The sequence below is a fragment of the Leucoraja erinacea genome, chromosome 32 (genome assembly GCF_028641065.1).
Source record: "Leucoraja erinacea ecotype New England chromosome 32, Leri_hhj_1, whole genome shotgun sequence".
NCBI lineage: Eukaryota > Metazoa > Chordata > Chondrichthyes > Rajiformes > Rajidae > Leucoraja > Leucoraja erinaceus.
Genome location: NC_073408.1, coordinates 21,276,216 through 21,303,755, shown reverse-complemented (window position 1 = coordinate 21,303,755; position 27,540 = coordinate 21,276,216). Strand labels below are relative to the sequence as shown.

General features: G+C 45.4%; 1 protein-coding gene across 2 annotated transcripts in view; it reads left to right on the top strand.

The window, feature by feature from the left end:
- Nucleotides 1-27,540, top strand: part of ets1 (v-ets avian erythroblastosis virus E26 oncogene homolog 1) — a 107,120-nt gene that overhangs the window by 67,929 nt on the left and 11,651 nt on the right. For both annotated transcript variants that reach the window (XM_055660882.1, XM_055660883.1), the window contains 2 exons: nucleotides 780-1,022; nucleotides 5,380-5,640. In XM_055660882.1, the coding sequence (XP_055516857.1) occupies nucleotides 780-1,022; nucleotides 5,380-5,640 (504 nt within the window). The remainder of the gene's footprint in view (nucleotides 1-779; nucleotides 1,023-5,379; nucleotides 5,641-27,540) is intronic.

The window sequence follows — 27,540 nt, the reverse complement described above, 5'->3', positions numbered from 1 at the left end:
TGCTCAAAATTGTCCCTAGTGGGTGTAGGTATTTGTTAATGTGCAGGGATCGCTGGTCAGCATGGACCCAGTGGTCTGAAGGGGCTGTTTCCACGCTGTATCTCTAAACTAAACTTCTATATTTAATATTCTGACTGATGAAGGCCAATGTGCCAAAAGCCTTATTGTCCACCTTATCTACCAGCGACTCGACCTTCAAGGAACCATGCACCTGCATTCCTAGATCCTTCTGCTCTACAACACTCCCCAGAGGCCTACCATTCACTCTGTAGGCCCTGCCCTTGTTGGATGTCCCAAAATGCAACAGCTCACATTTCTCTGTATTAAATTCCATCAGCCCACTTGGCCAACCATTCAAGATCCTGCTGCAACCGTTCACAACCATCTTCACTATCTGCAAAACCACCCGCTTTTGTATCATCAGCAAACTTGCTAATCTTGCCCTGAATGTTCTCATCCAAATCTTTAATGTTGATGACAAACAGTAACGGGCCCTGCACAAAACCCTGAGGCACATCACTAGTCACAGGCCTCCAGTCCGAGAAGCAAAACCTCCCACCATCACCCTCTGCTTTCTTCCATGAAGCCAATTTGCTGTCCATTCAGCTTTCTCTCCTTGGATCCCATGCGATGTAACCTTCCAGAGCAGCCTACCATGCAGAACCTTGTTGAATGCCTTACTGAAGTCCACGTACACAATATCTTCAGCTCTGTTGGCAGCGACCTTTTCAGTCACATCTTCAAAGATTTGGTTCTGATTACACTCTCTCTCCCCACAGGCTACGGCATTGAGCATGCCCAGTGTGTCCCTCCGTCAGAGTACTCCGACCCAGGCTTCATCACCGAGTCCTACCAAACCCTGCACCCCATCAGCTCAGAGGAACTGCTCTCGCTCAAGTACGAGGTGGACTATCAGGCCGTCATCAGCCGGGATGCTCCCGCAGACTCGCTGCAGTCCGAGTATTACGTCAAGCAAGAGGTGGTGTCACCCGACAACATGTGTGTGGGCCGCATCAGCCGAGGTAGGTTGGCATCACCGGGAGATGGGTGGTGTTGTGCCACGTGGACAGTCCCATGGCATTCCTTCTGGGATCAGAAGTACTCGGGATGATGGGAGCAAGAGAGGTTTAACCACCCTTTAGATATGCACAAAATGCTGGAGTAACTCAGCGGGCCAGGCAGCAACTGGAGAGAAGCAATGGGTGATGTTTTGGGTCGAGACCCTTATTCAGACTGAGCGTCCGAGGAGAGGGAAACGAGATATGGAAGGGTACAAAGATCATGTAAGATTGTTGAGAGTGCCAGTCAGTAGCGTTACTCTGAGGCCTCTAATTGGTGTTGGGCGATGATCACCAACCACTGGAAGTGACTCTTGGGTGAAGACCTTTGGGGGAAATCACATTTCTTCAAATGATGGCCTGTTCTTAAATCTATCATTTACTCCCTTCTACAGTTTTGATGATGAGGGAAGCTGTGTGGACAGTTGTTTCACCAACAGACAAAATGATTCCACTTTGATAAAGTTTGTTGTAAACGGCATTGCACCAGGAGACCAGGAGACCTGCAGATGCTGGTTTATACTGAAGGTAGACACTAAATGCTGAAGTAACTTAGCGGGCCAGGCAGCTTGGTGATGTTTTAGGTTAAAACCCTTCTCAATCTTAAGATGGGTTCCAACCTAAAATCCCAGCTATTCCTTTTCCCCGGAGTTGCTGGCAGACCTGATGAGTTACTCCAATGTTTGTAGTGACCTGGTGGTCATAGTTCTCGGGCATTTGTACCTTCTTCCCAATGGTAGCAGTGAGGTGAGAGCATAGGCAGGGCGGTGTGGGTCTTTGACGATGTTAGCTGCCTTCTTGAAGTAGCACCTCCTGCAGATCCTTAAGATGGTGTGGTGGTCAGTCCTCGTGATGGACTGGCTAATGTCCCTCTCTTTCTGCAGCCTGCTTTGTTCACAAGGAACAAGTATGCATCATCTGTTAAACTACGGACAATCCTTCCCTTGGCCAACAAAAGGAGTATCGTTCTCTCGTGCATATGTGGCAGAAAGTTAGCAAACCATCAGCAATCCGGCTTTTTCCAGGACTGCCTAATACAAGCATTTTTAAAATTCTTGTTTAAATTAATCTTTTCCGTGTTTTGGAAATATAAACATAGTTATATTTTTATATCATGTCACGGCGTCGTTGCCTCCAGCATGCTCTTCATAACTTTCCATGCATGAATCTGATCCCCGATACGTTAATACGTTCCACGCTAATGGTAGGAAAAAGCGGTGTACATTCTCAGGGGAGTTTGAGCAAACTGCTGTTTTGAAAAAGGATGGCCGGATTGAAGAATCCAACCAAAGTTCAAGGTCATAACCAGAGGCAGGTCCCTCCGATACCGTGGTGGTCCTCTGTGAGAATTGGGATGTCGGCCAGGCTAATATGATCAACTTCTACAATTGGACTTGACCCGAGGATTGTGGTGGGATCAGTGACTTTAACGGCACTGGGAGCATTTCCAAGCCAAAGCTTTGTCAAGGATTAGTTTAGTTTGGAAGATGATGGACACAAAGTGCTGGAGAAACTCAGCAGGTCAGGCAACATGTCAGGAGAAAATGGATGGTTGACATGTCGGATCAGGACTCTTCTTCAGACAGAAAAAAGTTTAGATTACTTTAGAGATGCAACAGAGAATCAGGCCCTTCGGCCCACCGAGTCCCACGCTGACTAACCATCACCCGTTCAAATTAGTTCTATGTTGTCCCACTTTCCCAACCACTCCCCACCACACCAGCGGCAATTTACGGGTGCCTATTTACCTACAAATCCACACGTCTTTGGGATGTGGGAGGAAACGGGAGCACCCATAGGAGACCCACACAGTCACAAGGAGAATGTGCAAACTCCACACAGACAGCAGCTGATGTCAGGATTGAACCAGGGTCTCTCGTGCTGTGAGGCAGCAACTCCACCACCATTGTGCCACCTTCATAGTCCCATATCCATGTCCTTTCTCTTATTTATTTTTCTTTTTTTACTATTATTTTTCACTCACCTTACAAAGCTGCGGTGGATTCTGTTCCTATTATTGCCTCTGATTTTGCATTCTATGATCACAACAATCCCACATAAAAAAAACGTACTGCCTTCCAGCAATGAACTGAAAGCAAGGTGCACCAATCGCTGAAAAGCAAAGATAAATGCAGATGCAAGAAATCTGCAATAAAAAAGCACAGGAAATGTTCAGTTGGCCAGAAATTATCTGTCGAGAGATGTATACAGTTAATGTTTCAGGTCAGTGACCAACAGAGGGATTATTAACCTGATGAAAGTCTGTGGCCCTGAAACGTTCATTCTGCTTCTATTAGCAGAGCTTCTGCCTGGGCTGCTCAATAGGCCATCACTTGCTCTCTGGAGCTTCCCCAGATACTCATTTGCTGGCCAATGTAAGTTGTGTATAGTTTAGTTTAGTTTAGAGCAACAGTGCGGAAACAGGCCCTTCGGCCCACCGAGTCCGTGCCGACCACCGATCCCCGCTCACTTACACTATCCCACACACTAGGGTCAATTTTACAATTATACCAAGCCAATGAACCTACAAACCTATATGTCTTTGGAGTGTTGGCAGAAACTGAGTGATCCCGGACAAAACCCACGCAAGTCAACGTACAAACTCCGTTCAGCAGCATCGAACAGGATCGAACCCGGCTGCACCGTGCCACCTGATGTAATACATCCATCTTCATTGTTTGTGGCGCAGCTGGTAGACCTGCTGGCTCACTGCGCCAGAGACCTGGGTTCATACCTGAATTTGGGAGCTGTCTGTGTGGTGTTTACCCCTCTCTCCCTGTGACCACGTGGGTTTCTTCTGGGTCTTCCACCTTCCTTGCACATCCCAAAGACGTGCAGTTTTGTAGGTTAATTGGTTTCTAGTGTGTCGGGTGTGGATGTAAAGTGGGATAACATTGAGGAACGTTGCTGCATGAGTGGTGCAGCGGGAGAGTTGCTGACTCACATCGCTAGAGAATCGGGTTCGATGCTGACTACGGGTGCTGTCTGCAAGGAGTTTGTTCGTTCTCCATGTGACCTGCGTGGGTTTTCTCCAGGTGCTCTGGTATCCTTCTACACTCCAAAGACGTACAGGTTTGTAGGCTAATTGGCTTGGTAACATTTTAACATTTTTCCGCGTGTGTGTGTGTAGGATAGTGCAAGATTGCGGGAATCGCTAGCGGATTCGATGGGCCGAAGGGCTAATTTCCATGCTGTATATCTAAACTAAACTAGTATGAATAGTTGATCAATGGTCTGCACGGACTTGGTGGGCCGAAGGGCCTGTATCTGCACTGTATCATTAAACTAAACTAGCGTGAATCAATGGTCGGCATGGACTCAGTGGGCCGAAGGGCCTGTTTCCCTGCTGTATCTCTCAAACTAAGCTAAGCCCAATTCTTCTTCCCAAAAATAGCCCAGTTCTCATCTGTTTTTATCCATTTCCCACTTGATAATACCATCGTGAATCACTTCTGCGGCCTTTCCATAAACTTAATATATCTCCAGACATAAGGTACGGTAGTTGTTGCTAATTGAACTAAGTATAGACTATCAGCAAATGCCGCCAAGAACTGTAGCCTGTTGCTATGACACAACTCCATTTGAGATCGAAGGTAGACAAAAGTGCTGGAGAAAATCAGCGGGTGCGGCAGCATCTATGGAGCGAAGGAATGGGCGACGCTTTGGGCCGAGACCCTTCTTCAGACTCCTAGTGTGTTGGATGTGGATGTGAAAGTGGGATAACATAGAGCTGTAAAGAAGAATGGTCTTGAGCCCAGAACGTCACCCATTCCTTCTCTCCAGAGATGCTGCCTGTCCTGCTGAGTTATTCCAGCTTTTCGTCTATCTTTGGAATTCATACGTATTAGTTTGGAAACCTTTCACCAGAACTCTGGGCGGTCACGGTGGTGCAGAGGTAGAGTAGAGTTGCTGCCTTACAGCGCTTGCAGCGCCCAGACCCGGGTTCGATCCCGACCAACTGTACCAAGTTTGTACGCTCTCCCCGTGACCGCGTGAGATCTTCAGTTTCCTCCCTCACTCCAAAGACGTACAGGTTTGTAGGTTAATGGGCTTGGTGTATGTGTAAATTGTCCCTAGTTTGTGTAGGATAGTGTTAATGCGCGAGGATCGCTGGTCAGTGCGGACTCGTTGATCAGAAATTTCAACTCTGTTTCTCTCTCCACAGATGCTGCCTGACCTGTTGAGAATTTACTATGTTTTCAGTTTTTTTATGACAGAGGCATTCCTTCATTCCCTTCAGTTCCTTTGTCAAGGCTGGAGAGGGAGGTACGTGCGGTGCACACACTCACCCTGATGGACCTTTATCCTCTTGTTCCTGTAGGTAAGCTTGCTGGTCAGGACTCCTTTGAAAGCATTGACAGTTTTGACAGCTGGGACCATTTAGCACAGTCCTGGAGCAGCCAAAGCTCGTTCAACAGCCTCCAACGGGTGCCGAGCTATGACAGCTTTGACTCGGAGGATTATTCTAGCAACCTGCCCCATCACAAGCCCAAAGGAACGTTCAAAGACTACGTGCGAGAACGAACCGACCTAAACAAGGACAAGCCAGTGATCCCTGCGGCTGCCCTGGCTGGCTACACAGGTAGGGTTCACCCTCACCCTGGATTTCGACACAAAATGCTGGAGTAACTCAGTGGGACAGGCAGCATCTCTGGATAGAAGGGGTGTATCGAATGAGGTTCCATCTGCTCCCTGAGATGGATTTGAAACATAACATGCTGCATTTCAAAGAACAGGGAGTTATTCTGTTGGATGGTATTTGAGATTCAGCTGCATTGGAACATCTGACGAATATCATTGCAATCTTGTTTAAGAGAGCTTGGTGTTTACTAACTAGTTGTTTCATTTCTTACTTAACTCCATTGACTGCATCTCAAGAGGTATTTGACTGAAAGACCACAGGAGGATCAAAGATGTATTAAAGAGAAACCGTTGAAGTTGTTTTATTGCAAAGAGAGACACAAAGTGCTGGAGTAACTCAGCGGGTCAGGCAACGGCTCAGGAGAAAATGGATAGGTGGCGTTTCGGGTCGAGCCCTTTCCTCAGACTTTATGTCCAAGCCTCTTAAGACATTGGCACTTTAGACATTAGAAATTAAGGCACTTTCGGAGCAATCCCATGTTTCAGGAAGCCGATTCCCTATCACCTTCTCAAGGCCAAGTCTGGAAAAGGGTGCTAACGCAAGACGTTGTCTGGCCATTTCCCTCCACAGATACTGGCTGGCTTGCTGATTTCCTCCAGCAGTTTTATTTCAGCTCAAGACTCCAGCACCTGTGGCCTCTTGTGTCACTTGCGAATAATTTGCAGAATTGAGCAGATCATAATCACAGCACTAGTCCCTGACCTCTGCACGATCGGACTGGATGCAGAGAGACAGATGAACTTGGCAGCGGGCTGGTGATCATAGCAAGGGTAGCTGTCGGGATTCACCAGGAGGTGAAATGTGTTGGAAGGAACTGCAGATGCTGGTTTACACTGAAGATAGATGCAAAATGCTGGAGTAACTAAGGCAGTACCTCTGGAGAGAAGGATAGAAGGAAAGGGAAACAACTCCCATTCCTTCTATTCAGAGATGCTGCTTGTCCCGCTTCTATCTTCAGGATTCACCAGTAACCAGGCTTGAGTCGACCAAATAGGATGAACAATCTTTCAACTGAAGTCTCTATTACAGTAATGGCGATTTCAGGACAAAGAGCCATCTTCTGAAAAAAGAAGTGAGCTAGCGACCACATAATTACCTAGAAGTTGGATATGACTTTTAAAGGTGCTTTAAAAGTTTATACAACTGTCTGCAAACTGGTGCAAGGAGGTTACCAGAATGATGCATGGAATAGTGGAATTAATGGAACAGGTTGGACAAACTAGGATTGTTTCCTCTGGAACTCTGGAGATTCTAACCTCTGGTGCTGTCTGAGAGGAGTTTGCACGTTCTCCCTGTGACCACATGGATTTCCTTTGGTCCATTCTCCGGTTTTCTCCCACATGCCAAAAACATTCAGGGTTTGTAGATTAATTGGCCGCTGTTATTTGTCCCTAGTATGCACGGATTGGGGAAGTGGGTTAACAGTGACCAAATTAACGTATAATGTTTTATTTTTAATTGTCTACTGTATATCGTGTTGCTACTTGCGAGCAAAGCAGCAAGGTAAATCCCTTGTATATATACATACTTGGCTAATAAAATGTATTCAATTCAATTCAACTAGTAAGTGTGTGTGTGGTCAGTGTAGACTCAGTGGGCTAGGGGGTCATGTTGTATCTCCAAACTAACTTCATACAGCTTAATGCTGGACTTACCATGATAGCGATGCTTTTTATATAATTCTAGTTAAGAAGACGGCACAATCAGAAATGCCCTTTGATTGCCCAGCCCTATTTGTTCTTTACCAAACCAGAGAGTTGTCTTCTTAGATTAATGCACATGATGTGGTTCAAATGTTGCCATTAATAAGGCAATATTTTAGCGGATGGCTGTGTCATTAAATCAGATTCAATCCCCTTCCTTCCCGTCATCAGTGTTCTGGAACCTTTATGGTTATTTTCACTTCAGATTTTATTTTCATATTTATTTTTAAAACAAATTCAACTTCTCAACTGCCTTGGCAGAATTTGACAGGTTTTTTTTAGATTACTAACCTGGAAATATAACCTCACTCTTGGCATCAAGGAAAATAATGAATCAAAAGAACTTGAAACATCTATTTATATAGATAAATATATAGAGATAACGATAGATAAATATTTTATATAGATAATACATAAGCAATTCTATTTAAATGAATAACTAGATGAATGTATCAATGATTTATGAAGCTAAGTACAGCACCTGGGATCTGGCACCTGGGACCTAAGTTGCACGGTGGCTCAGCGGTAGAGTTGGTGCCTCACAGCACCTGGGACCTGGGTTCGATCCTGGCTATGGGTGCTGTCTGTATGTCGTTTGTACGTTCGCCCTGTGACCACGTGGGTTTTCTCCTGGTGCTCCGGTTTCCTTGCGCACTCCAAAGGCGTGCAGGAATCGCTGTTTGGCCGAAGTGCCTGTTTATGCGCTTTTTCTCTAAAACACAAAAACTACAATATTAAAAAAGACACAAAGTGCTGGAGTAACTCAGTGGGTCAGGCAGCATCTATGGAGAACATGAATAGGTGATGTTTCGGACAAGGAAGGGGTAACTGGTATTTCATTTGGATTAAGTATTGGTCACGTTCTTCCTTTATTACAGTTGATATTTTCCTTTTAGTCGATTGATTCAAAGTTTCAAGTCAAGTCAAGTTTATTGTCAAGTGCACAAGTTGGATGGGGTATAGGAGCCATGAAACATCTTGACAGCATGCAGCAGCATCGGCAACAGACAACGCACAAAAAAACACTATAAATCATGCATAAATGACATGTAACATTTCTAAAAGAAAGAAGACTGCAAAACAAACATAATTAGTGCAAAACACAATTATCAAACAAATTAGTCCGCAGTAGTGCAAGAGGCGTCTTGTTGAGTCTCATTGTCTGTAACTTGTTTTCACCTAACACACACCTAACAATGGCTTGTTTCCTATATCATCATTACTTTTTTGCATATCTTTCACTCACTGGTTCTATGTATATCTCTCATTCCCATTCCCCTGGATCACAGTCTGAAGAAGGGTCTCGACCAGAAACATCACCTATTCCTTTTCTCCAGGGATACTGTCTGACCCGTTGAGTTACTCCAGCATTTTTGTGTCTGTCTTGGGTGGACTATAGTCTTTTGCTGTCGAGGTAGGAATAGCATTACGCATGTTGGGGGAAGAACCTGGGAGCTATTGCTGTTCCTGAACCTGGACATCTGGCTCCTGTGCCTCCTGCCCAACAGCTGTAGCAAGAAGAGGGGATGGTGGATGGTGGATGGCTCGGATGGTGGGGATCCTCAATGATGGATACCTCCTTCTTGGGGCAGCGTCGTGTGTAGATGCTTCTGAAGGTGGTGAGGGCTCTGCCCGTGATGGACAGGGCTGAGTCCACCACTATCTTCATTCCCATGTGTTGGAATTTCCATAAAGAGCATAATGCAACCAGTCAGGATACGTTCTACTGTGCATCAACAGATGTTTGTTGGAGTATTCTGTGACATGCCAAATCTATCGAAACCTCTAAGGAAGAAGAGGCGTTTGAGTGCCTTCTTTGTGATTACATCTGTGTGTTATTTGCATTCAAGTACTTTCCTCCAAGATTCTTGAGTTGACAGTTGGCCAGCAAAAGGCACCATCTCCATGGAACAACCATACCCTTGGTTTGACTGTAAATTCAAGGCTTAGAAATGCACCGTGTGGTTCTTTTGATTGCCTTAGCTAAATTCTCAGAAACATAAAATAGCAAAGCCTGGATCACAGCAGCTGGTAACGTGCGATGTTGCATTTTATGGAGTCATAGTGATAGTCATACAACGTGGAAATAGGCCCTTTGGCCAAACTTGCCCACACCGGCCAACATGTCCTATCTATAGGTACACTAGTCCGACCTGTCTATCTACACTAGTCCGACCTGTCTGCGTTTGGCCCATTTCCATCTAAACCTGTTTCTTAAACATTGTGATAGTCCCAGCCTCAACTACCTCCTCTGGCAGCTTGTTCCATACACCCACCACCTTTTGTGTGAAAAAGTTACCCCTCAGATTGCTATTAAATCTTTTCCCTTTCACTTTAAACGTATCTCCTCTGGTCCTCGATTCACATACTCTGGGCAAAAGACTCTGTGCGTCTATCCGATCTGTTCCTCTCATGATTTTATACAACTCTACAAGATCATCTATTGTTGGTATTGTCCCAATGGAAGACAAGAGAGAGCGCAGTGTGTGTGGCTCCAAGTACATGCGCTTCAGGAGCCAAATATTCTTGCAAAGAGGCAATTACTGCTTAAAACAATAGTTTGTTTTTTCTCACCTTCTTTGGTTGCCACAGAAACCAACCCCTTGGCTAGAAGTAGGTCAGATTGTGGAGACTGATAAAAGTCACGTACTATTTTTTAAGAGAAAAGTGAATGATATAGAACAGCGTTTCTACTTTGAGCTGCCTTTGTGTGAGTCTTGATTCAGAGTGAGATATTGACTGGTTGCATCTATCTACTCTTCAACCATTTGCCTCCTGTGCTATACTTTGATCTGTTTATATGTGGAACACCAGCACTGTTGATGTGAAACAGATGCATTCTAGCGTTAGAATCACGGAGGCCAACATTGTGTTTTTATGTAGGAAGGAACTGCAGATGCTGGTTTAAACGGAGGATAGACACAAAAAGTTGGAGTGACTCTGCGGGACAGGCAGCATCTCATTCCTTCTCTCCAGAGACGCTGCCTGTCCCGCTGAGTTACTCCAACTCTTTGCGTCTATTGTGTTTGTGTGTGCGGCCTAATGGTGCTGCCAGTAGAGCAGCTGCCTCACAGCGCCGGAGACCCAGGTTCAATCCTCACCTTGGGTGTTGTCTGTGTGGAGTTTGCACATCGAGACTGCATTGATTTCCTCGGGGTGCTTCGGTTTCCACCCACATCCCAAAGTCATGTGGGTTTGTAGGTTAATTGAGCCTCTGTAAATTGCCCTGGTGTGGGCATGTGGGATGACATCAAACTATTGTGAACGGGTGATCGATGATCATCGTAGATGGTCTCTGGACCAAAGGCCTGTTACCATGCTGTATCACTCAGCTAAATCCTGATTCGGTGCTCAAGAAAAAAACATTCCTTTACTCAATTTGCGGTGTTACGCTGAAAACAATGGAATTGCTGAGTTTTCTGTTGCATGTTGCATGTTCCATGTACCCAATGCACATGTGCACGTGGTCTCATGCACTGGTATCTAAGAATATGCCTCTGCGTGTGTGACCTGTGGTAATTTATGCGTGCTTGGCTCAAAAACAAACCCTGCTACTCATGCAAAGGTAGGTCTCAGTAACACTGAGCTTGAGCTATCGGTGCCGAATCTAGCCTGGGGATTTGAGAACTGCCAGCATGTTGTGGTCTACCTTAGCTGTAAGAAGCTTATTCTTCGTGGTAGTTCTTCCATGTCTCTCCCTGACCTCCATACTTCTAATCATAGAAACATAGACATAGAAATTAGGTGCAGGAGTAGGCCATTCGGCCCTTCAAGCCTGCACCGCCATTCAATATGATCATGGCTGATCATCCAACTCAGTATCCCGTACCTGCCTTCTCTCCATACCCTCTGATCCCCTTAGCCACAAGGGCCACATCAAACTCCCTCTTAAATATAGCCAATGAACTGGCCTCCACTACCCTCTGTGGCAGAGAGTTCCAGAGATTCACCACTCTCTGTGTGAAAAAAGTTCTTTTCATCTCAGTTTTAAAGGATTTCCCCCTTATCCTTAAGCTGTGACCCCTTGTCTTGGACTTCCCCAACATCGGGAACAATCTTCCTGCATCTAGCCTGTCCAACCCCTTAAGAATTTTGTAAGTTTCTATAAGATCCCCTCTAAATCTCCTAAATTCTTGAGAGTATAAACCAAGTCTATCCAGTCTTTCTTCATAAGACAGTCCTGACATCCCAGGAATCAGTCTGGTGAACCTTCTCTGCACTCCCTCTATGGCAAGAATGTCCTTCCTCAGATTTGGAGACCAAAACTGTACGCAATACTCCAGGTGTGGTCTCACCAAGACCCTGTACAACTGCAGTAGAACCTCCCTGCTCCTATACTCAAATCCTTTTGCTAATCGAAGCGCCATCTGAACTCCTTTTGGTCCCCCCACCCCCTCACCCACCTAAAACCAACCATGATCCTCCCTCGCCCTCAGTTCCCCTCTCCATCTCCTGGTTCCGATGCTCCCAGCCGAATCACAGATGCACTGCACTCCACATTCATCCCACCAAACCCCTATCAGCCCAGCAATCCTCCATCCCCAACAGCCCAAATACTGCAGGAGGGTCTCGACCTGAAACGTCACCTATTCCTTTTCTCCAGAGATGCTGTCTGGCCCGCTGAGTTACTCCAGCTTTTTATATCTATCTTCAGTTTAAACCAGCATCTGTAGTTCTTTCCTACACACAGCCCAATGCTATGTGTTTATTGTTTTATCACTATACGATTCAATTCAATGATGCTTAATTAAGGGCCTGTCCCACTTAGGTTCTCTTTTAGTCGACTAGGCTGTCGCTACTTGGTTGCCGGGGTGTCACCTGTATGGTGGTGAGTAGCCTCCTCAGTCGCCCAAAGAATCGTAGCGTCTTTTTTTGGCCGCTGCTGGATTTTCAACATGTTCAAAAACTTTCAGGAACAGTGGGTTGATGCCAATGAGGGTAGCTTGACTTCTCCTGACGTAGGTGCTGTTGTTGGTTATTGCCAGGTGACGTAAGTTGCTGCCGGTGCTGACTTTGGTGAGTTCCATTGGCGACTACCTACGTCAACCGGCGACAGGTACCGGCGACTCAATTGCCTTCAGTTGTTGCCGGCAGGGTCGTAGCTTGTCAGAGCTTCTCATAGCTTGTCATGGATGGACGTAGGTTGCCTTCGGTTGCCGTAGCTTGCCTTCGGTTGTCGTAGGTTGTCGCCTATATGGTCGTAGGTTGTTTTGGGTGTGGTCATGGGTGGATGTCCTAATGAGTCACCAGTTGTCGGTAACTTGTTGTCGACTAGGTTGTAGGTTGTTGTAGATATTACCATGGGGGGGGGGGGGGGGGTTCCAGTCGCTGTTTTTTTTTGTGACCTGCTATGACTATGACAATCGCCTAAAAAATTGCCTAGGTGGGACAGGCATTTATTGTCATAAGTAGCTAGGTACAGTGACATAGTGTTTAAGAAGGAACTGCAGATGCTGGAAAATCGAAGGTAGACAAAAATGCTGGAGAAACTCAGCGGGTGCAGCAGCATCTATGGAGCGAAGGAAATAGGCAACGTTTCGTCCCGAAACGTTGCCTATTTCCTTCGCTCCATAGATGCTGCCTCACCCGCTGAGTTTCTCCAGCATTTTTGCCTACCTCGGTACAGTGACATGCTTGGTTTTTTGCATACAATCTGGTTGGGTCGTACAATAGACCTCACCTAGGCAGTACACAAGCGTCACCACGTTTCTGGCACAGGCAAAGTTACTGTACAAATGTTCACCCAACACTGTACAATGGCGCGGTGAGCAAAGGCAGGATAATTGAAGGCATCGAGCCCCTAACCCCCCCGTGCCTTGGAACACCCATGCAGTGAATACGTAACTAGTTGAGCCTCAATTAAAACATTATTTGGTCCACCCCACGCCACCTTTTTGAGAAAGTATTAAAGTATTTTAAGTCATTACGTCTAATGGTGGGAGAGGATGTTCCTCGGATGGTCCTTGGGTTCTGACCGTGTGGAGTTTGCACGTTCTCCGTGTGACTGTGTAGGTTTCCGCCGGGTGCTTTCCTCACGCATTTTAAATACATGCGGGTGGGACTTCAATTTGGCGACAGTGAATTATCCTCAGTGGATAGGTGGGAGACAGGAGAATGCAAGGGATTTAGGTTAGTTTATTGTCATGTGTACCGAGGTACAGTGAAAAGCTCTTGTTGCATGCTAACTCATCAGCGGAAAGACAAAACATGATTACAATCGACCCATTTACAGCGTATAGATACACGATAAGGGAATAACGTTTAGTGCAAGGTAAAGCCAGCAAACTCCGATCAAGGATAGTCCGAGGGTCACCAAAGAGGTAGATCGTAGTTCAGCACTGCTCTCGGGTTGTGCTAGGATGATTCAGTTGCCTGATAACAGCTGGGATGAAACTATCCGTGAATCTGGAGGTGTGCTTTCAGACATGGGAGAGGGAATAGGTTGGAGGGAAATCAGTGAGGGAACGGGAACAATGGGATTCCTCTGAGATCCGGCATGATGGGCCGAATGGCCTCTTATGTCGTAAGGAAATACACAAGATAAATGAGAGATGTGCAATTGTAATGTTGAGGATGAGATGAAGACTAGAGATGAAGTTTCGTTGAGTTCACTGTCATCTGTACCGAGGCATAGTGAGCAGTTTTATGTTGCATGCTAACCCATCAGCAGTTAGACTATACTAGATTACAATCGAGCCGCAAACAGTGTACAGATGCATGATAAAGGGAATAACATTTTGTGCAAGATAAAGTCCAGTAAAGTCCGATTAGAAATAGTCCGTGGGTCTTCGAATGAGGTAGATGGTAGCTCAGGACTGCTCTGTAGTTGTTTGTAGGAAGGTTCAGTTCTCTGATAACAGCTGGAAAGAAACTGTCCCTGAATCTGGAGGTGTGCATTTTCTCACTTCTGTACCCCTTGCTTGATGGGGAAGGGGAGGAGGGAGTGACTGGTCTGAGACTCATCCTTGATTATGCTGGCAGCCCTGCAGCATAAAGTGTAGATGGAGTCAATGGATGGGAGGTTGGTTTGTGTGATGGTCTGGGCTTTGTCGACAATTCTCTGCAATTTCTTGTGGTCTTGGATGGAGCTGTTCCCAAACCAATTGCAGTCATTGCCTGAAGAAGGGTCTTGACCCGAAACATCACCCATTCCTTCTCTCCAGAGATGCTGCCTGGCCCGCTGAGTTACTGCAGTATTTTGAGTCTATCTTCGATTTAAACCAGCATCTGCAGTTCCTCCCTAAACTATCTTGGGTCTAGCTTGTGACTCACTCGATTGAGAATGTTCAGTAACCACCAACTGGTAGGGTTTGGACAATCTGTCACCGTGGCAATGTGCAATGAGTTGCTTTTGCCTGCCTGTGCTTCATTGTGTGCATAACATTCACCCTGATCTTATCTGTGATAAAAGTGGAACCCAGTGTTGTCGTCAATCAGCCACTCAAACAGGTTTGTGGTAACGTGTATTCATCCGAACACTTGTTGTCTTGGCCTTGATGTTATTTTTGCCTGATGTTAGTTTTCTGTGAGTTTTTAATTTAAAAAAGACCGGCTACATCTTGGCTTTCGGCTCAAATCGCTTTTGCAGTTCAATTAGACCTTAGAGCAGTACAGCATAAGAACATGTCCTTCAGCCCACAGTGTCTGTGCCGAAAATGATGCCAAGACCATCATTTATCTACCTGCACATAACCTATATTCCTTCATTCCCTGCATTTCCAAGTGCCCATCCAAAGGTCTCTTAAATGCCAATATCATACATGTTTCAACCATCACCTAAGACAACGTTTAAAATCCTCTGTGCAAAATCCATTTACGAAGATGTTGTCTGGACTAGAAGGTCTGAGTTATAGGGAGGGGTTGAGTAGGCTGGGTCTCTATTCCTTGGATTGCAGGAGGATGAAGGGTGATCTTATAGAGGTGTATAAAATCATGAGAGGAATAGATCAGAATCTCTTTCCCGGAGTAGGGGAATCGGGGACCAGAGGACAAAGATTCAAGGTGAAGGGGAAAAGATTTAATAGGAAACTGAGGGGTAACTTTTTCGCACAAAATGTGGTGGGTGCATGGAATAAGCTGCCAGACGAGATAGTTGAGGCTGGGACTATCCCAAAGTTTAAGAAACAGTTAGACAGGTACATGGATAGGATAGATTTGGAGGGATATGGACCAAGCGCAGGCAGGTGGGACTAGTGTAGCTGGGACATGTTGGCCGGTGTGGGCAAGCTGGGTCGAAGGGCCTGTTTCCAGACTGTATCACTCTATGACTCTATGACATGCCCCTCACAACTCCTTTAAACTTTTCCCCTCTTACCTTAAAGCTCTGTCCTCTAGTATTTTATTCTGGGATAAAGATTCTGACCCTAAGTATACCTCATAATAGTCTACCCTAAGTATACCTCATAATTTTATATATTTCTATCAGTTCTCCTGGTGTTCCAGCAAAAACAATCCAAGTCTGTCCATGAAGGGCCTCGACCCAAACCGTCACACATTCCTTCTCTCCAGAGATGCTGCCTGTCCCGCTGAGTTACGCCGGCTTTTTGTGTCATTTTTAAACCAGCATCTGCAGTTCCTTCCTCCACAAGTCTGTCCAAACTCTCCCAGTAGCTAATACCTCCTAATCCAGGCAGAATACTGGTAAACCCGCTCTGCATCTTTTCCGATGCCCCCACATCCATCCTTTAGCTGATCGATCAGCTGAGAAGGTTATTGGTTGCAACCTTCCTTTCATTGATGAACTGTGCACTGCAAGGGCCAGGAAGCGAGCGGGCAAGATCATCTCTGACCCCTCTCACCCTGGCCACAAACTCTTTGAATCACTTCCCTCTGGAAGGCAACTCCGGACTGTCAAAGCTGCCACAGCCAGACATAAAAAGTTTTTATCCACGAGCAGTAGCTCTACTCAACAGCCCAAAATCTGTAGCCTCCCTTTGATCTGGTATTTTGTTGGTTCACATGCTTGATCAATGGTGTTTTATCATTAATGTTTTATCATTATTATTAATGTTTAGTGTTTTCTGAGTCTTTCGTAACTGTCACAGTATGTCATGTTGTTACTTGTGGGCGGAGCACCAAGGCAAATTCCTTGTATGTGAATACTTGGCCAATAAACTTACTAACAGCACGGAAACAGGCCCTTCAGCCCACTGAGTCTGTGCCAACCAGCGATCACCCCGTACACTAACACTATCCTACACACTCGGGACAATTTACAATAACCAAAAATATGAAGGAATTTGGGACTTGGGTCACTGGCAGCGATGTAGAATGAGGTCATGGATGTCTTGAAAGTCAAAATAGACTTGAGGTTAATGGACCAGCTCTGCCCTCAATGTTCCTACATAATGGAAACCTTTTACTGATCAAAACCACTTGGGTTGGTTGCCCTGGGTAAGATTGAGCCCTTTTCGGACAGGATGAGCTCGAACGTGGTGTTGTGGCTTCCGACACTGACCTCAAAGGCAATTCTTGAGAAGATAGTTGGAGAGTGTGGCCAGGCTAACTATGTAGGGAAGAAATGCAGATGCCGGTTTAAACCGAAGATAAGACACAAAAAACTGGAGTAACTCAGCGGGACAGGAAACTTAGCTTTGACAAATTAATTTTTGAAACTATTCACAGCAAAATGGTTCGCTGGACAGAAACAGAAGAGTTTTTAGTTTAGTTTAGAGTTTCAACGTGGAAACAGGCCCTTTGGCCTACAGAGTCCGTGACAACTAGCGATGCCCGCACACATTCACTATCTTACAATCACACACGTACTAAGGACAATTTACAATGATACCAAGTCTATGAACTTACAAACCTGTGAGTCTTTGGAGTGTGGGAGGAAACCGGAGCTCCCGGAGAAAACCCACGCAGGTTATGGGGAGTATATACTCCGTACACCCACAGTCAGGATTGAACCAGGGTCTCTGGCGTTGTAAGGCAGCAACTCTACCGCTGCGCCACCGTGCCACCCATTCCTTCCCTCAAAATGGTGTCTGTCGAAAATGGCGATCAACGTGCTTTTTCTGCTCTTACTGTTTTCTTTTAATCACATGTAGAGCACTCTGCCTGACTGTGATAATCTCTCCCATTCACTGAATCCCTAAATCGCAGCATGTTTTCTCTCTGCTTTGCCTGTGGCAGGGAAGTGATTGAATGAATTTCCGAACCTTTCACTGTGAGCCCATCAAAGACTAGAGGGCTCAGCTCTAAGGTGAGAGGGGCAAAGGTTAAACGAGATGCGTGAGACTAGTTTTTTACACAGTCTGCTGTGGCTGCTCGCAACACGCGATCGGAGGTGGTGGTGGAGGCAGAGATACAATAGTGGCTTTTAAGATGCTTTTAGGATAGGCACATGGATGTGCAGGTAAGGGATAGATATGGATCATGTGCAGACAGAGGAGATATGTTTATCCCGACATTATGTTCACGACAGACTTTGCAGGCCGAAAGGCCAGTTCCTGTGCTGAAGGACTTTTCCATGTTGTTCGTTCTATCTCTGATTACCCAATATCCAGGCTTTCCATCCCCCTCCTCACCATCATTGGCCATCACCACATCTCCATTCTGAGCCGCAGGACACCTATATGTCGGCGAGGCCAAGTGTAGGCTTGGCGATCGCTTTGCTGAACACCTCCGCTCAGTCCGCCTAAACCCACCTGAACCACCGGTTGCTCAACACTTTAACACCCCCTCACATGCTTACACTGACCTTTCTGTCCTGGGCCTCCTCCATTGTCAGAGTGAGGCCCAGCGCAAATTGGAGGAACAGCAGCTCATATTTCGCTTGGTTAGCCTACACCCCAGCGGTATGAACATTGACTTCTCTAACTTCAAGTTTTCCTTGCTTTCCATCTCCCCATCCCTCCCCCTTCCCAGTTCTCCCACCAGTCTGACTGTCTCTGACTACATTTTATCTCTGTTTACTTTGTTGTTACCTTCTCCCAGCCAGCAATGATCTATTCTACATTTTTCCTTGATCCCCATCCTCTTTGTGCTGTTTTCACACCTTACACTTCTTCATCTATGTATCTCCCACTCCCCTGACATCAGTCTGAAGAAGGGTCTTGATCCCAAACGTCACCCATTCCTCTCCAGAGATGCTGCCTGTCCCACTGAGTTACTCCAGCACTTTGTGTCTACAGCAGGACAAATGGATTTCAAGAAAGGCTGGGTGATTTGTTGAATCTTACCTTCCAAATATTTTCTCATCCCAGTTCCAATATTTTTGTAATAACTAAATAGAAATGATTATATTGATTCATTGAATTTTCACCCCTAATTTTCTCACAGACTTGTCAAGGAAATTATTAAATTCCTGGAAATCCCAGATCAATTCTAGCTATCAATTTAGTGGAAACATTTGCTGAATTTGAGGCCACCTTTGTACCAGATGCTGTAACTTACTTTGAGAAATAATTTGTTTAGTTAACTTTAGAGATACAGTGAGGAGACAAGCCCTTCGGCCCATTGAGTCCGCGCCGACTAGCGATCATCTCTACATTAGTTCCATCTTACACACTAGGGACAATTTACAGAAGCCAATTAACCTACAAACCTGCACGTCTTTGGGATGTGGGAGGAAACCAGAGCACCTGGAGAAAACCCTCGCAGTCACAGGGAGAATGTGCAAACTCCTTACAGACAGCACCCGTAGTCAGGATCGAACCCTGGTCTCTGACGCTGTAAGGCAGCAACTCTACCGCTGCGCCACCGTGCCAACTTTGGTGAAGTCAATAGGGACAGGTGGAATGCAGTAAGAAAGAAATGCAGATGCTGGTAAAATTGAAGGTGGACACAAAATGCTGGATCAACGGGTGAGGCAGCATCTCTGGAGAGAAGGAATGGGTGATGTTTCGGGTCAGGTCTAAAGAAGGGTCTCGACCCAAAACGTCACCCGTTCCTTCTCTCCAGGGACAGGTAGGACTTGGTTTCCTCCCAAAGATAGAATCAAATGCTGAACTAAATCAGCAGGTCTGTCAGCGCCTCTGGAGAAAAGGAATAGGTGACACATATTCCTTTTCTCCAGAGATGCTGCCTGACCCGCAGAGTTATTTCAGCATTTTGTGCCTATCTTCGGGTGATGCTGCCTGAACTTTCTTCAGACTGCTGTCAGGGGAGAGGGAGATACAGAGATAAGGAAATGTAAGGTGTGAATATGAAACAATGGGGATGGAGATCATGGAAAATATAGAATAGCTCACTGTTGGCTAGAGGAAGATAACAATAAAACAAACAGAGATAAAATGTAAACAAGGACAGGCAGACTAGTAGGGTAACTGGGAAGGGGGAGGGATGGAGAGAGAGGGAATGCAAGGGTTACTTGAAGTAAGAGAAGTCAATAAATGAATTTAAACCACATGTTCTGTGGTTTTGGCAGGAGATGAGTTTTTGTTCAATTTAATGTATATCAGTGTGCCTGAGTATTTATATACGTATGTGTGTATTTGTGCTTTCATATGTATGTTGGACAGCGTGCATTGAAAATTCTGCTCAGCAAGTGGAATGATCTATATCTAATTTATTTTAACATTGCAATTAGCGGTTATACATTGAGTCATGTGGCATGGAAACACACTTCGACCTAACATGCCCATGTTAACCAAGATGCTCCATCTACTCCAGTCCCACCAGCCTGCATTTGGCCCGTATCCCTCTAAAACGTTCCTATCCACGTACATCCAAGCATTATTAAAAGAGTTATTGTAACTCTTTCAACATCCCACTGGTTACGTCCAGTACTTTGGTTCAGTTGCGTTTCAAGAAGTAGAACTTTGCAAACATCTCAGGAATGAGTGGGTTAACATATGATGAGTGTTTGTCGGCACTGGGCCTGTACACGCTGGAGTTTAGAAGAACGAGGGGGGGGACCTCATTGAAACATACAGAACAGTGAAAGGCTTGGATGGGGTGGATGTGGAGAAAATGTTTCCACTGCTGGGAGAGTCTTGGACTAGAGGTCACAGCCTCAGAATTAAAGGACGTTCTTTAAGAAAGGAGATGAGGAGAAATTTCTTTAGTCAGATGGTGGTGAATCTGTGTAATACTTTGCCACAGAAGGCTGTGGGGGCCAAGTCAGTGGATATATTTAAGGCAGATATAGATTCTTGATTAGTACGGGTGTCAGAGGTCTGAAGGGTTATGGTGTGAAATGTCGTGAATTCCTTCTCTCCAGAGATGCTGCCTGTCCTGCTGAGTTGTTCCAGCATTTTGTGTCCATCTTTGATTTAAGCCAGCATTAGCAGTTCTTTCCTACACTGGTGTCAGGGGTTATAGGGGAGAAGGCAGGATAATGGGGTTAGGAGGGAGATAAGATCAGCCATGATTGAATGGCGGAGTAGACTTGATGGGCCAAATGGCCTAATTCTGCTCCTATCACTAATACTCTTATGGTATATGGGGCGGTTCTCCAGTCTGAGATAGGCACAAAGTGCTGGAGTAACTCAGCGGATCAGGCAGCATCCCTGAAGAGAAGGAATAGGTGGGTTTTGGGTCCAGACCCTTCATTGGACCCTTCAGCCAGCCTGAGCATTGGTTTGCGGGCACAGATAATTTATGGGCTTCATCCCGTTTCAGCTGCGAGGGTGGGACTCGGCTGAGTTTGCTGTGCATGTTGATCACTAAGTAGGCCACCCAGATGCAAAAGGCTCTTTGGTCTCACAGTGAGACACACTCCTCCACAGTCACATGATGCGTGCCTGGGCTGCCCACCCTAGCAGAGCTCAGATGTGGTGCTGCCCTGGTTGCAGCGAGGCCCGTGCTGCCATTCACACTGTTCTTTATTGTTGCACGTCTGACCACACTGTCGGCAACAGTGAGAGCTGCTCGACTCTGCACCATTTAAATGTGAAGCTGTTTCACAACTGCATACTTGCGACATTTTTAAAATTTTGATATTTGCAACGGCATGTTACTGGAAGAAGCCAAAACTGTATTCCTTTTCTCTTAATGCTGCACGGGGAAATTACATGTTTTTGTTTAGTTTACGCAGTAACAAGCCCCTCTGCACAATGTTTCTGCTTCCACCAGCGATCAGCCTGCACTCTAACCCTGTCCAACACACCAGGGACAATTTTTACTATTTTACCAAAGCCAATTAACCTCCAAACCTCTTTGGAGCGTGGGAGGAAACCAGAGCACCTGGGGAAAACCCCCGCAGGTCACGGGGAGAACGTACAAAGTCCGTACAGACAGATGCTTTTTCGCTCATTAATAAAATATAATATGAAGCAACAGCAGATGTTGTCATTTTGAGCAAAATGCAAAGTGCTGGAGGAACGCAGCAGATCAGGCAGCATCTGTGGAGGGAATGAATTGGTGACATTTCACGTCAGACTGTTCATTACTTCCACGAGTGCTGCCTGCCTCACTGAGTTTGTTGGAACACAGAATATATTATATGATATGGCAATATCAGGCAATGATTGCCGAAATATTATTCTGTATATTGCAATGATTTCACAAATATAGAACTAGCTCTTCAATACATGACCTAGAGCATTGCTGCATTTCACAGAGCAGGCTTTATATCGGATAGTACAATGTCATGCCCAGTGCAGGAACTGGTCACACAAATGAAAATCCAAATGTACACAAATTCGGCCACACATTGCATAATAAATTTCCACAATAGTAGGGTGTCACAGTGGCACAGCGGTAGAGTTGCTGCCTTACAGCCCTTACAGCGCCAGAGTCCCGGGTTCAATCCTGGCTACGGGTGCTGTCTGTACAGAGTCAGTTTGTTCCCCCAGTGTCGGTTTTCCTCGAGAACTTTGGTTTCCTCCCACACTCCAAAGACGTACAGGTTTGCAGGTTAATTGGCTTGATATAAATGTAAACATTCTCCCTAGTGTAGGATAGTGTTAATGTGCGGCGATCGTTGGTCGGTGCAGTCTCGGTGGGCCCAAGGGTCTGTTTCCACATTGTATCTCTAAACTAAACTAAGTAGTAAAATGTTTTGTGGTGTTCATTAATGACGGGAGACTTTATCTATTCCATTAGTTTAATTCTGTGAAGTGTTTGTGTGAATATTCAATGAAATGAACGAATTATAGCAATGTGATACAACGTGGGTAGCTACAGAAAATGGGCATTACTGACTTACAGCGCCAGAGTCCCGGGTTCAATCAGCTTACAGCTTAGTTCGATTTAGTTTAGTTTTAGTTTAGTTTAGGTGAGTGATTCAGTCTGGAAACAAGCCCTTTGGCTTGCCCAGTCCGTGCCAACCAGCGATTACCCCAACACTGGTTCTATCCTAGAAGCCATTAACTTGAGGGAGTTAGATGAGGCCCTTGTGGCTAAAGGGATCAGGGAGTATGGAGAGAAGGCAGGTACAGGATACTGAGTTGGATGATGAGCCATGATCATATTGAATGGCGGTGCAGGCTCGAAGGGCCGAATGGCCTACTCCTGAACCTATTTTCTATGTTTCTATGTAACTTACGAAACTGCATAACTTTGGCATGTGAGAGGAAAACGGAGCATCTGGAAAAATCCCACGCGGTCACAGGGAGAACGTGCAAACTCCGTATCCACAGCACCCGTGGTCGCGATCGAACCTGGGTGTTTGGAGCTGTGAGACAGCAGCTGTGCCACTGTGCCGCACAGTTAATGTTTCAGGTCATCAGCAGGTTGACCAGGTTGGAGTCTAGGTTACATCACAAGTTGTGCTTATACAAAATTAATAATGGAATCATTCACTAAGGATGTTGTTGTGAGCTGACACCGTATGTGTGGCTGGTGGTGTAGTGGTGAAGTGAAGGGGCCAGTAATTTATCGGCTTTAACCAAAGTCACAGCGGAGTGGGTTCAAATCCCACCATGGCAGGAAGTTAAATAATTGTCTTTTTTTAAATTGAAACAGCTGGTTCCCAAATGCCCTTCATCGAAATAAATCTAAATTAAAAAATAAATATCGTCCTAGGTAGCACAACTTCGATTTTGAGGGAAATGTATAATTCTGATCACTTTATCTGATTCTCAGTCCATGTCCAATGCATTCTTTCTGAGGTATAACATCCAGAACTATCTTTTTATTTTATTTTTTAGTTCTAGGAACAGAATTAAGCCATTCGGCCCATCTTCTCTGTCATTCAATCATGGCCAATCTACCTTTCCCTCTCAACCCCATTCCCCTGCCTGGCACCCTGTACAGTGTTGAATGGTGATGTAAGCAGGAGTTTGTACATCTACAGCAGGTCTCCTACGTCTTAAGCACTGGTCCTGGAGATAGTCCAGCATTCAGTAAGATGTTTACAATTATTTTCTGTATGTGTCCATGTTATTTGATGATCCATGTACATGAACCCACAAGGCCTTGCTTCCTCTACCCCCTCACTATTTACTGAGCCCTCTCTTCCATACTTTTTATTTTATTTTAATTTTTTGGGATGGCACGGGGGTGCAGTGGTAGAGTTGCTGCCTTACAGCGCCAGAGACCCGGGTTTGATCCTGACTACGGGTGCTGTCTGCACAGAGTTTTATATGTTCTCCCCGTGACCTGTGTGGGTTTCCTACGAGATCTTCGGTTTCCTCCCACACAACAAAGGCGTACAGAATCGTCGGTTAATTGGCTTGGTTTAATTGCAAATTGTGTAGGATAGTGTTAGTGTGCAGGGATTGCTGGTCGGCACGGACTCGGTGGGCCGGAGGGCCTGTTTCCGCGCTGTATCTCTAAACTAATCTAAACTAAACTCTAGCCAGCAGCTTCCTTGCAATGAAATCCATTCGCCACCACTTCACCCTTTCACCCATTCACTTAATTGTTTGATCTCTTTGTAGTTTAATGCTTCTGTCTGCACTGCTTATGAGTGTTATTAACCCATTTCCAAAACGTGATTTTCTTTGCTATCTCCAAAATTGTTGCAAATATGAAGAATTGTTCATCCCCGTCACAGCTCCTGCAATTTAGAGTGTCTACCCAATGGTCCTGCACCTACATCTCAGCCAGTTTCCTTTCAATTCCATTTCCAAGCTTCAGCTTCAGCTCCAATTCCAAGCTTCAGCTTGGCCTGTGATCGCTTATGAGGCTGCCTCAGTGAAAAGAGGAACCAACCGAGTTGTAATTTCAGGTCGATGACCCTTCATCAGAGCTGGACAAGTGAGAAAACAAAAGATAGACACAAAAAGCTGGAGTAACTTAGCAGGTCAGGCAGCATCCCTGGAGGAAAGGAATAGGTGATGTTTCGGGTTGAGACCCTTCTTCAGACTGCGAGTCAGGGGGGAAGGGGAAAGGAGAGATATAGACAGTGATACAGAGAGATATAGATCAAGTGAATGAAAGATATGCAAAAAAGTAATGATGATAAAATAAACTGACTATTGATAGCAGTGGGCTAGGTGAAAATGAGTTACAGACAATGAGACTGAATGAGACTTATCAAAGCGGGTTGAAGTTGGAGGTGGGGTGTGGAATGGATAGGGCAAAGGGGAAATCTATGCCTAGACTGGAGGGGGGAGGGGGGGGGGAGGGGGGGGGGGGGGGGGGGGGGGGGGTGGCTGCCGGTGATTGATAAAATAAAGAGGAATACTAGAGAGAGAGTAAATAAAGGAGAAAGTGAAAGCTGTGAAACGTGGTTCAGAACTGCTGTGGAAAGCTAAAATAAAAAGGACAATACCCAGTGGATCAGGCAGTGCCTATGGTGAGAGACAGATAATGTTATTGGCAGCATTGGCAGTTCTAAAGTTCACAATGTGGTCAAGTTGGTGACATAAGGAACTGCAGATGCTGGAATCTTGAGCAAAACACACAAAGTGCTGGAGGAACTCAGCGGGTCAGGCAGCATCTGCGGAGAGAATAGACATGTGAGGTTTTGGGTCGAAAAGGGGTCGCGGCCCCAAACATCGCCTGGCCATTTCCTCCACAGAGACTGCCTGACCCACTGAGTTGTTGAGTCGGAGTGTCATACAGCATGGAAACAGGGCCAGTCCCCTCAACCAACACTAGGTGTGGGCTATCACATTCACTCATCTAATTACTGCACTCTGGGGACAATTTACAAATACCAATTAAGCCAACAACCTGCCCGTCTTTGGGATGTATGAGGAAACCGGAGCATCCGGACGAAACCCATGTGGTCACAGTAGAGAACGTGCAAACTCCACATAGACTGCACGTGTCTGTGGTGCTGTGAGGATACAACTCCACTCGCTGCACCCCAGTGAGCAGTCAGTTAATACAATGCAACTTGGCCCAACCGATACATATGGTCCTCTGCCATACCCTTGAGTCAAGGGTTTCGACACGAAACGTCACCCATTTCTTCTATCCAGAGATGCTGCCTGTCCCGCTGAGTTACTGCAGCATTTTGTGTCGATCTTCAGTGTAAACCAGCAACTGCAGTTCCTTCTGCATATTGAGACAGCTGCATTTCCTTTCCCTCACTAGAGACACTGTCAAGTCGGCAGCAGTCACTGCACCACGTTCCATAACCTTATAACTCTGGGTGAAAGTGTGACTCCTACATTTGCCCTCTGATCACTTGCTTTTAGTTTAGTTTTGTTTAGTTTAGTTTAGAGATGCAGTGCGGAAACAGGCCCTTCAGCCCACCGGGTCCGCGCCGACCAGCGATCCCCGCACACTAACACTATCTCCACACACGAGGGACAACTTTTACATTTACCAAGCCAATTAACATGCAAACCTGTATACAGTTATGTATATTGTTTGTTCTTAATATAGAAACAAGGAACTGATGGCATGGTGGCACAGCGCTAGAGTTGCTTCCTAACAGTGTTAGAGACCCGGGCTTGATCCTGACCTCAGGCGCAGTCTGTATGGTGTTTGCACGTTCTCCCTGTGCCTGCATGGGTTTTCTCCGGGAGTTCTGGTTTCTTCCCACATTCCAAAGACTTACAGGTCTGTAGGTTAATTGACTTCTGGAAATTGCTGCTAGTTTGTCCGATAGAACTATTGCACAGGTAATTGTTGGTCGGTGTGGACTCAGTGGACTCAGTGTAGGTATGTTACAAAACCTACCTGAATCGTCATTAGGAATCTGCCCTCAGCCATGTCGGCGATTTTGGCGCTGTTTGGAGGGGGCGGGTTTAAAACGCGATTTTTACTAGGCTGTACTAATCGCACATGTTCAGCCTAGTAAATCATTAACGAAAAATCGCTGCAAGACCCGGTCGCAAAAGGTATTATTAGTTTTATAGGCCTCGATAATATTTTTTAAATTACTAATAGTTTTAAAATTACTATCTGATTCCGCAACCTCTCGCAGCCCCAGGGTTTTATAGAGCAAACAATTAAAGGTATGTACCTTATTTTTACATTAAATGGGGCATATATATAACCCTATATATCAAGTTATCTATAGCGAGTAGCTCATTTTGGGCTTTTTATATCCCGCAGTATTTTTCTCGGCATTTGAGGGCACTAATCCAGCGCTATGTCAACGTTCTAAACCAGCGCGTTCCACATGAACCCACTAGAAAGCCGATTTAAATGGGCATTTATTTACAGCAATTGAACACTAAATTCCTTCCATTTGGCCTATAAATTAATGTAAATTAGATATAAAAATCATGTTATATTGTGAATTATTTGTGAATAATCTTTGGACACTTAGGCTATTTAAAAATGTTAATCTTTCCTTAAGAAATGGGCGTTTGACTATCCAAGATCACAGCTTTTTTGTAATGTCCATTGAAAATCAATAGGGAACAAGATGCTAATTTCCGAGTATGAAAATGGTCATAAATTTTTTAATACTTGAGATATGAAAGTGAATTTGGTGTCAAATTAAACTTATTGTTATGCTTTATCTGATGGGATAAATTGCAGACTTGATTTTTTAAATCTCAAAATTTTGTAACATTGCTACTCAGTGGGTCTAAGCGCCCGTTTCCACAAAGTATCTGGTTTACGCTAAAGGACACAAAGTGTTGGAGTAACTCAGCGGGTGATGCAGCATCTCTAGATGGATGTGACGTTTCAGGTGGAAGAAGGGTCTTGACCCAAAATGACACATATTCATGTTCTCCAAAGTTGCTATCTGAGCTGCTGAGTTACTGCAGCATCTTGTGTCCCTTTGTTCATAATCGTTTGGTTCCATCTACCTAGTCATAAATTGAGCAATTCGGTCAAATTGTTGTTGAATTCCCTCTGCTCCGTGAAAATAACCCCAACATGTTTCCGGTTTGGA